This window comes from Mus caroli, unplaced genomic scaffold (assembly GCF_978045245.1).
Source record: "Mus caroli unplaced genomic scaffold, Mus_caroli_1 scaffold_16, whole genome shotgun sequence".
Lineage (NCBI taxonomy): Eukaryota > Metazoa > Chordata > Mammalia > Rodentia > Muridae > Mus > Mus caroli.
In genome coordinates this window covers 5638935-5651000 of record NW_028227271.1, presented here as the reverse complement: position 1 = coordinate 5651000, position 12066 = coordinate 5638935, and the positions used below count along the sequence as shown (strand labels likewise).

At 46.4% G+C, this 12066-nt stretch overlaps 1 protein-coding gene across 1 annotated transcript; it reads left to right on the top strand.

Annotated features, from left to right (window-relative positions):
* The first annotated feature begins 10901 nt into the window (after positions 1–10901).
* LOC110310006 (olfactory receptor 11A1-like) lies at positions 10902–11834 on the top strand. The gene has a single exon (XM_021182725.1). The coding sequence runs from the start codon at positions 10902–10904 to the stop codon at positions 11832–11834; it is 933 nt and encodes a 310-aa protein (XP_021038384.1).
* Positions 11835–12066: the final 232 nt, after the last annotated feature.

The window sequence follows — 12066 nt, the reverse complement described above, 5'->3', positions numbered from 1 at the left end:
CCATGGGGACTCAGTGGGAATGGAAGGATGACCATGGACCACACAGGAGAGGACTGCATGAGAAGAGTTAGGTCTGATGGAGTCTTCCCAATGGTGCTGTCTGTATAAACTGTCTCTGGCCCTGGGCTGTAGAATGAGTATCTGTGATGGAGGGAAATGGAGGCCCACAGTCTTGGACCACAGGTGCTTCCCGCACTTCCAGGCACACCTGCTTGCCCGTAATATGATCATATCTCTGCCCTTCCCTATAAGCAATAAAAGGCAGTATAAGGTCCAGGAACTACAGCTAAGTCCAGAAAAGGAATCAAATGTGCCCCAGGCGAGAGGAACCGTTTGTTTGTAAGAGTGGGGCCACCTGAGGACAGAGAGCTAACGGGGACAGCTGCAAACATTCAGAGGAAGATGTCAGTTCCTGGAGCTGGAACAACAGACAATAACCATGGCATTGAAAGAGGAAGAAATGGGAAGGCGGAAGTGTGGCGAACGCTGAAGCTTCCTGTCTGATTCCCTTTTCCGGGGATGGGGGAGGTGGGGAGGGTGGTACTGAAGATCCTTCACAGAGAGGCTGAGGTCCACATCAAATGGCCAAAAGGTATTTACCACACACTTTTCTGGATTCCTTCAAAGATATCCCAGTAACATCTGTTCATTCTATCAGGAAAAGTTAGTGTTACTAAAACCAGATGTCACTGTCTGGGGACTTCTAGAAACTGAGTCTGGCTTCTGCTTCAGCAGACTTTACCATCTGACTCCGTAGTTTGAAAGTTGGCAGTAGTGGATGAGAGGCTGGGGTTACCATTTGGAGTGAACTCCTGAAGGCCACAGTAAAATTATCATTGCTGGGGCTGGAGAGATGGCTCAGTGGTTAAGAGCACTGACTGCTCTTCTGGAGGTCCTGAGTTCAAATCCCAGCAACCACATGGTGGCTCACAACCATCAGTAATGAGATCTGACGCCCTCTTCTGGTGTGTCTGAAGACAGCTACAGTGTACTTACATATAATAAATAAATAAACCTTTTTTTTAAATTATCATTTTTCTTACACTAATGTCACCATTCTGTTCCACTTCATTGTATAATTCAAGAAAATTATACCAGGCCGAGGATGAGACACAATCTTGGACTTGACCTTTAAGATTTTGTTAGTTGCTTGCTTTAGTTTTGTTTTGTTTTGAAGATAGGGTCTTATATAGCCCAGGCTACCTTGTAATTCTATGTAACCCAGGCTATCCTTGAACTCATGATCTTCCTACCTCTGCCTTCTGAGTGCTGGGATTACAGGTGTATGCTACCAGGCCAGCATAAAAACTTTATATCCTGTGTCTTAGTCAGGGGTTCTATTCCTGCACAAAACATCATGACCAAGAAGCAAGTTGGGGAGGAAAGGGTTTATTTAGCTTACACTTCCACACTGCTGTTCATCACCAAAGGAAGTCAGGAGTGGAACTCACACAGGGTAGGAACATGGAGACAGAAGCTGATGCAGAGGCCATGAAGGAATGCTGCTTACTGGCTTGCTTCCCTTGGCTTGCTTTCTCTTATAGAACTCAGAACCACCAGCCCAGGGATGGCACCACCCGCAATGGGCCCTCCCACCCTTGATCCCTAGTTGAGAAAATGCCTTACAGCTGGATCTCATGGAGGCCTTCCCTCAAGGGAGGCTCCTTTCCCTGTGATAACTCCAGCTTGTGTCAAGTTGACACCCAAAACCAGCCAGTACATTCTGACATCAAATACTTAACCTCAAAACATATACATTTCCCTTTGTTCAGATTTTATGTACCTTAGTGGTATTTTATAGTGCTTTTCACATATATTTGGTGTTTTTAATAAATTTAATCTTACTTAAACATGTGTATGTTGTTTCGCCTGCATGTATCATTTGTGTGCCTGATTCCTATGGGGGCCAGAAGAGGACATCTGATCCTCTTGAAGTAGAGCTGCAGATGGCTGTGAGCCACCATGTGGGTGCTAGGAACCCAACCCAAGACCTCTGGAAGAGCAGCCAGTGCTCTTAACCACTGAGCCATCTCTCCAGCACCACTTATTATTATTATTATTATTATTATTATTATTAATAAGATGTTTCCCCTTTCCATTTCCAGTCATTTTTTAAGGTAATACAGAGAACAGGAACTTTTTTTTTTTACAAATAAACATTCCACACAGCCACCTCAGCCATGTATAAAATACTGTATATTTCCCACCCACACTATATTACAAATTTCAATGTCTGGGGATTTCTTGTACATAGTCAGATTGTCACTAAAGATGATAGATAAGTTCTTCCTGTTCATTTGGCTTCCACTGGGGGGGAGGGGGAATATCCAAAAGATGCTTGCCGTCGGATGAACTCGGGCATTAGGTAATTATCTATAGCAGTACATTCTCCCAGCGAGACTATACGGCCATTGCCTTGTCCCTGCTCAGGTCTCAAGTTCACATTTCCATAACTGCATTCAGTCAAGGAAGTTCCAAGCTGAGAAAACAGAATGTAGAAGAAGCTTTATCTAAAGTTTCCTCCCTGGGCTGGGTATGCAGCTGTGTGATGGAGAATTTTTTTGTCTAGCAGACAGGAAGCCTTGAACCACAAAGAGAAAAAAAAAATCCCGCTGCCCCACCCCCCCCAAAGGTCCTTGAAAGACCTACAGATTGAGTTATCGAAATAAGAGCTGCAAATGTTTCCCAAAAACCCAAGGCACGGAAATGCAAACGCTCAGCATGAAAGTGAGGATGGTGGTTACCTCTGGGAATAGGGAGGCTTGTAGTTAGAAAGGAGCCTTCTAGGGGGCTGGAGAGATGACTCCACAGTTAAGAGCATTGGCTGCTCTTCCCGTGGGCCTGGGGTCAAGTCCCTGTTCCAACACGGATGGCGGCTCACACCTGTCTGTAGCTCTAGACTCTAACCCCTCGTTAGCATCTGCAGCCCAAGATGATGTTGCAGATGTTCATGCACACAAAACACTCATGATGCATTTTTTAAAAATGAGACAGAGGAACCTCCTGGAGGTCTGGCTATGTTTTCTTTATTGGCCTGAGCATTCGCTGCCTAGACTCTTGATTTCTAGCGCTTCATTAAATGGCATGTCAACTCTTAGTGCTTAATCCTATATTCAGGTTATACTGCATACTCCTGCTTATATTGCCCCTTCTTTACAATTAACTTCCAGATATTTAATTTGTTCCTTTGAATTAAGCCATGCTTCTCCGTCTCTGTGGCAGTTGGGTTTTGTCAACTTGACACGAATCCAGGAAGACACGGATGTTCTTGGAAGAGGAGATCATAATTGAGAAAATGCTTCCTAAGATTGGCTACTGGGCAAGTCTATGGGATACTGTCTTGATTGATTATTGATGTGGGAAGGCCCAGCCCATCGTGGGTAGTGCCATCCCTAAGCATGTTGTCCTGGATGACCTAAGAAAGCAAACTGAGCAAGCCAGGAGGAGCAAGCTTCTAACCAGTATGCCTCCAGGGCCTCTGCTTCCATTCCTGCCTGCAGGTTTCTGTCTTGACTTCCCCGATGATGGACTACAAATGGTAATAGATAATAAACTTTCCCTCCTTGAATTGCTTTAGGTCATTGTGCTCTTAGCAATAAAAAAGTAATTAAGACAGTCTCCCCAGGTTACTGTTTTATTAGGACTTCACTATTTGAAAAACAAATAGCATCCCAGTCTTGAATGTCTAGTTCCATGAAGAGAGGACTTTCTCCATGCATCCCAGCTGAAGATTCTGGACCCTTCTCAAGCTCTTTTTGTGGATACCTCTTTTCTGGGTTTGTACACGTACTCTCCTAACTTAAGAGGTTTGTTGATTGCTATTCAAGATGACGTCCTCACATGTGAGTGTGATAGTGCAGCTCCTCTTTCACTGGAGACAGCTGTAGTACAGAGATTGTAGCTCAGGGATAGAGCATTTCACTGTAGGAAGCACTGGCCTGGGTTTGCATCAAGTGTGGAGGTCTGAATAAAAATTGCTCCATAGGAAAATAGACCCATAAGAGGTTGGCACTATCAGGAGGTGTGACCTTGTTGGAGTGGGTGTGGTCTTGTCAGGGTGGGCGTGGTCTTGATGCTGTGGGCGTGGCATTGTTGGAGTGGGCGTGGCGGTGGAGGTAGCATGTCACTGAGGGTGGGCTTTTTTTTTTTGGTTTTTTTTTTTTCTTTTCTTTTTTTTTTTTCTTCTTTTTTTTTTTCGAGACAGGGTTTCTCTGTATAGCTCTGGCTGTCCTGGAACTCACTTTGTAGACCAGGCTGGCCTCGAACTCAGAAATCCGCCTGCCTCTGCCTCCCGAGTGCTGGGATTAAAGGCGTGCGCCACCACGCCCGGCTGAGGGTGGGCTTTGAGGTTTCAGATGCTCAAGCCAAATCCAGTGTTACCCTCTCTTCCTCTGTCTGCCTCCAGATGTAGAACTCTCAGCGCCATGTCTGCCTGCGTGTTGCCCTGCTTCCTGCCACGATGACAATGGACTTAAACCTCTGAACTGTAAGCCAGCCCCAGTTAGTTTTCCTTTATAAGAGTTGCTGTGGTCACGCAGGAATAGAAACCCTAACTTAGACATCAAGTGTCAGTTTCTAGTACTGCAGATGTGATCCTGGATCCCAGTTGGAGTACATGGTACATGGATTGTGTGCGTTCTTAGCCATCTCTACCTACCCCCTGTTCCTGTCATAAAGCGGGCCAGTGCAGCAGTCTTGGATGCAACTGGTAGTGTGCGCCTCGCTGCTTTCCCTTCCCAGGAAGAAGTCGGGAGTTGGAAGTTTCCTGATCCTTGAGAAGGGTAAGACAATGCTACAAATTTCCTAATAGATTCTAATAGTGTTAACTTCAAACTAACTGGAGGTGCACAAACCTGTTCTGCCTCGATTTCTCACAGTGGAAATTGGACTACATCATTATATAATTACAGGCTACATAATTTAATGTTAAATCTGCACTGAAACGGAGGAAGAGGTCTGTGGAACCTGTCTACCATCTTTCTGATCCTCTTGGGGTGTTTTTTGTTTGGTTGGTTGGTTTTTTGGTTTTTGTTTTTGTTTTTTTTTTTTATTTTGGTTTTGTTTTTTTGGGTTTTGGTTTTGGTTTGGTTTGGGTTTTTTTTGTTTGTTTGTTTTTGTTTTTGTTTTTTTGTTTTGTTTTGGTTTTTGGTTTTTCGAGACAGGGTTTCTCTGTGTAACCCTGGCTGTCCTGGAACTCACTTTGTAGACCAGGCGAGCCTCAAACTCAGAAATCCGCCTGCCTCTGCCTCTCGGGTGCTGGGATTAAAGGCGTGCGCCACCACACCTGGCTGATCCTCTTGTTTTAATCCTCCGGTTAGTGATCACAGGCATGTCTCTCTTAGCACTAATCATTTTACTGGGTGTTGTGTAGAACGGATGTTGTGCATTGAATGTCTAGACTCTGATGAGAGGAAGAGTTCCGGCATTGTACTAGTAGCTAGTTAACTAGTTAATAGACTAGTAATTGGATGTAATTCATATTGAAATTTAGTTTAATTGTTTTAAGTTTTGCTAGAACACGTCTTTGATGGTATACCCTCAATCCCAGCACTCAAGAGGGGGAACTAGGCAGAGCTCTGTGAACTTGAACTTAGCCTGGTCTCCACAGCAAGTTCCAGGCCAACCAGAGGCTACAATGAAGGTCTGTAAAAAATCCATTCATTCATTTAAAAAATAAAAAAACTAGGGGACTGGAGAGATGGCTCAGCGGTTAAGAGCACTGACTGTTCATCCAGAGGTCCTGAGTTCAATTCCCAGCAACCACATGGTGGCTCATGGCCATCTGTAATGGGATCCGATGCTCTCTCCTGGTGTGTCTGAAGACAGCTACAGAGTAGTACTCATATACACAAAATAAATAAATCTTAAAAAAAAAAAAAAAAAAACTAGAGCATTTTCCTCTTAGAATAATGTATCCCCGTGGGTTGTCTGAGGTGTTTATGAGTTGCTCTCAGTTTTCAGTGAAATTTCTCCATTCTTGTTGGCTAGAACTCAAATACCTTCCCCCGTTTCCCAAGTTTCAGTAGTTACATTGCAGCTCTCAGTGAAATTTCTCCATTCTTGCTGGCTAGAACTCAAATACCTTCCCCCGTTTCCCAAGTTTCAGTAGTTACATTGCAGCTCTTAGTAACATCCAATGTTCCCTTATACAGATTTTTAGATTTCTCTCTGTGTATACCTCCTCTTCTACCCTATAGATTCAAACAGCCCCCCTGCCGCCGCCCCCCACCCACCCACCCTACCCTCACCCTACCCACACCCCCGCTTCCCAAACTCTGTTCTCCTCAGTGTGGCCAGACTGCCCTGCTTCCGTCCTCCCACATCCCAGGCCTAGAAAGTATTCCAGGCAGACACTGGGCTTGATGGCGGTGCTAGCCTGGTTACTCCCTTCTTGGAGACACTGCAACCCTCGTCCGTGCTGCTCCACAGCTGAGAGCAGATGTTTCATGTCTTCTGTGCATTCTATAGTCCTTCATATCAGGAAGGTTGCTACAAGACCCATCAATTTCCCCCAGCACAGGTAGAATTTGCAGTCCTTTGTAACTTAAAAAAAAAATCATTTACTCATGTTTATTTTTCTCTTAATCTATCAAAGTAAACAGGTTATCTTCAGAATTCTGTAGCCATTTCCTCTACCGTCTTCCCTGATAAAAGACAAACCAAGACTGGGCTCCTAACCCATGCCAGACTGTTGACACAACCCTTGTGGGCACACCCATACTGACCCATGCCAAGGATGCAAGAGCAAATCAGAGCACACCTCCCAGTTCCTCTTAAGGCTCATTCTGAGAACTGATTTGTCACCAAACAACTTAATGTGTGCTTAACTTTATGTGAGGCATAAAATATTTGATAAATACTGACTTTAATTGTAGCTTTTAATTTATTTACTGTGTGCATATGTGTCTGTATGTGTGCCTATGTGTGTATGTGTCTGTGTGTGTATCTTTCCATCTATCTATCTATCTATCTATCTATCTATCTATCTATCTATCTATCATGTGTGGGACTCTGTGTATATGTGTCTGTGTGTTTGTATGTACCTCTGGCTGTATGAGTCTATGTGTGTGTGTGTCTGTATGAGTGTCTCTGTGAGAATCTCTTTATCCATTTTTCTATCCATCCATCCATCCGTCTGTCTGTCTATGTGTGCCTCTGTGTGTATATGTCTGTGTAAGTATGTATGCATGTATGTATATGTGTGTGGGGTGTATGTATGTGTGTGTGTGTGTAAATGTTCATGCTGCAGCACTGGTGTGGAGAGAGGTTAGAGAATACTTGTGGGAGTCCATTCTCTCCCTCTACCGTGTAGATTCTGGGAAGTAGACTCAGTTTTTCAGGCTTGGTGGCAAGCACCCTTACCTACTGAGCCATCTCACTGGCCTTCCCATCCTGTCTTGCCCGTCTTTCCAGAGCTCAGACACTGCTGGTTATTGCACTAAACAATGGTCCCTTGAGGGCTAACGCATCCCCTAGAATCAAGGCACAGAAGCAACTGCTCCAGCTGGCACCAGCTCCATCTCTGCTCCGAGAAGGTGCTTCCAACCATCACCCAGGAGGGATACCACCCTGCTCTATAAAGGGCAGCAGTGTCTGCAGCAGCACAGAGAACAGGGACGTCAGTCTTTTGTAAGCCCGCCTGGGGCTGGGGGAGGCTGGGATGTGGAGCCTTCATGAGAGAGAAGCAGGAAGTCCCGGGAGTTATCTGCTGGCAGAAGAATTGAGTCCCAGGGTAAAGACAACCAGGAGGGCAGCAGTGGTCTCCTCCGAGTGTGAAGAACAGGTCAGCCCATCCCACCACTGAGTCTGAATATCTAGAGTTCACCTGATCCAATACTGCTCTCTGCTCAGAGCAGCCGGGCTCCGACCCAACCTAAACAGACAGAGAAGGGAGTGTGCCATACATGTGCCTTCAGTTCCTGTACTTGTCTATCAGAGTCCAGTGGATGAGGTCTATCTGTGTCAACAAACTAGCAGAGGCCAGAGATGGAAACCCCATCCCCTCTGCTCTGTCTCTGTGTCCTAATTCTGTAGACAGCAGTGGTTGTTCCCAACACAGGTGGGTGCTCAGTCTCCTATCACCACACCCGGGTAGAATTCTCAATCTATATCTGAGCATGTGTAGACTTAAGTCTCTTCCCAGTTCTTTTGAGCCCCTTGATCAGCTGAGGGCAGCTTTTGTGGTCTTCCATTGGTGAACATTTCTACATTCTTCATATGGTCTTCACGTTTAACCCTTCTCACAGCCTAGATCATAATAACCAACAAACAGACATTAACCCCTGTTTTTAAAGATATCTCTCTCTCTCTCTCTCTCTCTCTCTCTCTCTCTCTCTCTCTCTCTCTCTCTGTGTGTGTGTGTGTGTGTGTGTGTGTGTGTGTGTGTGTCCACGGACACGCGCATGCACTCATGCAACTGCCTGGAACTCAAGCTCTAGGGGATCCAATATTTCCAAGGGTCACAGAAATATTGGATCCCTTGGAGCCGAGTTTCCAGGCTGTTGTGAGCCAGCCACCCGACATGGGTGCTCTGAGCCTCCCTCGGGCCCTCTGCAAGAGTTTTGCTCTTAACTCCTGAGCCGGCTCTCCAGCGCCAAATCCTCACCACGTTACACAGACGCTCCCACGTCCGTTCTCATCTTTCCCATCCTTGTTCAAACTCATCACTGTGGCAACCTCGTCCACTTTAAATATGCTTCCGGTCACCTCCCTTTTCATGTTTCAAACTGCAAGGTTTCTTTGAGCTGTAATTCTGTTGCCTGTAATGTTGCTTGCCCTTTGTTTCATATTATCTGAACCTTTATGAATCCTGCGTATTAATCATGTCTACTGACGTTATCGGTAAAATATGGGGAAGGGGGAAAGTTCTAAAACACCTTCTGCATTTTCTATGTAGCTTTCATAAAATTAACATGTCCTTTTCCAGAGCTTTCTCTGACCTACTTCATCCCTGTCTCAGTAAACAACATTATGCAAGGTTTCTCATGGCAAGCATTGCAAAGCCTCTTGGTGATTCTTTAGTGGAGGTCGAAACAAGGTTTCTCTGTGTAGCTCTGACTGTCCTGGAACTCACTCTGTTGTCCAGGCTGGCCCTGAACTCAGAGATCCTCCTGCCTCTGCCTCCTGAGTGCTGGAGCTAAAAGCATGACCACCACCACCACCATTACCACCACCACCACCACCACCACCACCACCGCCACCGCCACCGCCGCCGCCGCCCAGCCACTTGATGATTCTCTAAGAGACAGCTATCCTTTAAAATATGCATTTAAGGGCTTCACCAGGAAGGCCAGGGAAGGTGGCATGCAGGAGGCCACGGTGGGTGGATCTCTGTGACTCTGAGGCCAGGCTGTGTACCTGGGGAGTTTCCGGTCAGCCGAAGTCACAAAGTGAGACTCCGTCTCAAAAGATCAAAAAGAAAAAGATAATTTCCCCAGGACTTACACAGTGCTGCACATTTGTAATCCCAGCACTTGAGAGGCTGAGACAAGAGGACCTCGAGTCTAAGTCTATGGAGTCTACACTAAGTCTGCACTATGGAGTAAGTTCCAGGCAATCCTGAGCTACATAGCAAGACCAAGTCTCGAATTAAACAGCAACAGTGTATCTGTAGATAGCGGTTAAGAGCAACTGTTGCTCTTGCAACAGACCTCACTTCAATTCCAAACATCCATTTAATGCTGCACAAGAATCCACAACTCTAGGCTGGAGAGAGGGCTCAGCAGTTAGAAGCTCTGGCTGTACTTCCAGAGGTCCTGAGTTCAATTCCCAGCAACCACATGGTGGCTCACAACCATCTGTAATGGGATCAGATGCCCTCTTCTGGTGTGTCTGAAGACAGTGACAGTGTACCCACATATATAAAAATAAAAAAAATCTTTAAAAAAAAATAATCCATAACTCCAGTTCCAAGGGATTTCTATGACCCTCTGACCTCAATGAGCACTAGGCACACACAAGACAAATATACATACATACATACATACATACATACATACAAAATAATCAGGCACATATATAAAAACTTTGGAAACAGCAACACTAAAAATATAATAACCTCACCGAGGAGCAGCATTCACTAGTTGGTAAAGGCAGTAGTAACTTTGTATCTAAAACAGTGCTTCTCAACCTTTCTGACACTGCCACCCGACCCTTTAATCCATACAGTTCCTCATGTTGTGCTGACCCCCAACCATAGAATTATTTTTGTTGCTACTTCCAAACTGTAATTTTGCTACTGTTGTGGATTGTAATGTAAACATCTGTGCATGCTGATGGTCTTCAGTGACTCCTGTGAAAGGGATGTTGTTCAACCTGAACCACAGCTGGAGAACCACTAACATAAAGCGTTAGTTCAGGGTACAGACTTGAAGCGTTTGTGGGGGTGGTGGGGGTGGGGGTGGTGTGGTGTGGTGTGTGTGTGGTGTGTGTGTGTGTGTGTGTGTGTGTGTGTGTGTGTGGAGTGTGTGTGTGGCGTGTGGTGTGTGTGTGTGTGTGTGTGTGGAGTGTGTGTGTGGCGTGTGGTGTGTGTGTGTGTGTGTGTGGTGTGTGTGTGGTATATGTTTGTGTGTGTGGTGTGTGTGTGTATGGTGTGTGGTGTGGTGTGTGTGTGTGTGTGTGTGTGTGTCCATCCCCCATCATCCCCCAAAAACGATGCTTGGGAGAAAGCACTATAGAACAGGGTATTATGCAGGAGATTTGGACCCAAGCAAATGGACTCAAACCATAATTCCATCAGAGTCATGTTGGGAATTGGTCCCTCTTAAACTAACAGGAAACAGTAAAGCCTGTCTCTGACACTTGCTAAGATATTGTAAACAGTAAGCCAAGCATCGAGGTGTGGTCCTAGTAGACTTTTGCTCACTAATGGCCGCCTCCCTCTCTTCTGGGCTCAGATCTCCATGAGTGGTGTGATTGAGAACCAGACCAGCTGGCTGACCCTCGTGGGCTTCGGGAAGCTGAAACACCTGGGCTTCCTCCCCTTTGCCCTCTTTCTAGCCATCTATGTGGCAACGGTTGGTGGCAATATCCTCATCGTGCTTGCTGTGGCCTCCAGCCGGACCCTCCACACACCGATGTACTTCTTCCTCTGCCATTTCTCCCTGCTGGAGATCGGCTACACATCCAACATCGTGCCTCGGCTGTTGCAGAGCTTCCTGGAAGGTGGGGACCTCATCTCCTTGGTCGGCTGCCTCACCCAGTTCTACGTGTTTGCCTCTCTGGCTGCAGCCGAGTGTCTCATGCTCTCGGCCATGTCCTATGACCGTTACTTGGCCATTTGCCACCCCCTTCATTACACGGTCCTCATGAGCACCTGGTGCTGTATCCGCCTAGCCACCGGGGCCTGGTTCAGTGGCTTCTTCTTCTCTGCCTTCACTCTGGCCTTGGCAGCCCCTCTGTCCCTCTGTCCCGGCCGCAGGGTGATTGATCACTACTTCTGTGACTTCGCTCCGGTTGTAGGGCTGTTCTGTGGAGAGGTGTGGGTCATGTGGGGGGCTGGCGTGAGCATCTCGGGCTGCCTCACGCTCGCCCCCTTCCTGTTGATCGTCACGTCCTACGTCTTCATCCTGCGGACTGTGCTGAGAATCCCTTCCGGCCACGGGAGGCAGAAAGCCTTCTCCACCTGCTCCTCCCACCTCAGTGTGGTTGCGGTATTCTACGGCACTCTCATCGTGGTCTATGTGGCCCCGACAGAGCACATGCCCGCCTTGCTCCGGAAGGCCTTCTCTGTCTTCTACACAGTGCTTACCCCCATGCTCAACCCTATCATCTACAGTCTCAAGAATCAAGAGGTCAAATGGGCTCTCCGTAGGCTCTGGAGGCAGCTCCTCTGAGGACGTGCCCCCGCTGTACACAGTCAGCTTTTAACTTCTTCTTTGATTTTTTTTTTTTTACCTTAGCCCCTTCCTTAAAGTCAGATGGAGAAAGAAGGCCCTTGTGTTGAAAAGACAAGACAATAGATTGAAAGCAAATTCCTAACCACAGGAGGTGTCTTCAGTTTTCCATTGAGATTTGGGTAAAGATCGCATGCCTCAAACAGGGCCTAAGGCACTTTGGACATTTCAT

What these genes read in the sequence shown, in the direction of transcription:
- LOC110310006 (XM_021182725.1), top strand. Translation starts at nt 10,902, where the DNA reads ATGAGTGGTGTGATTGAGAACCAGACCAGCTGGCTGACCCTCGTGGGC.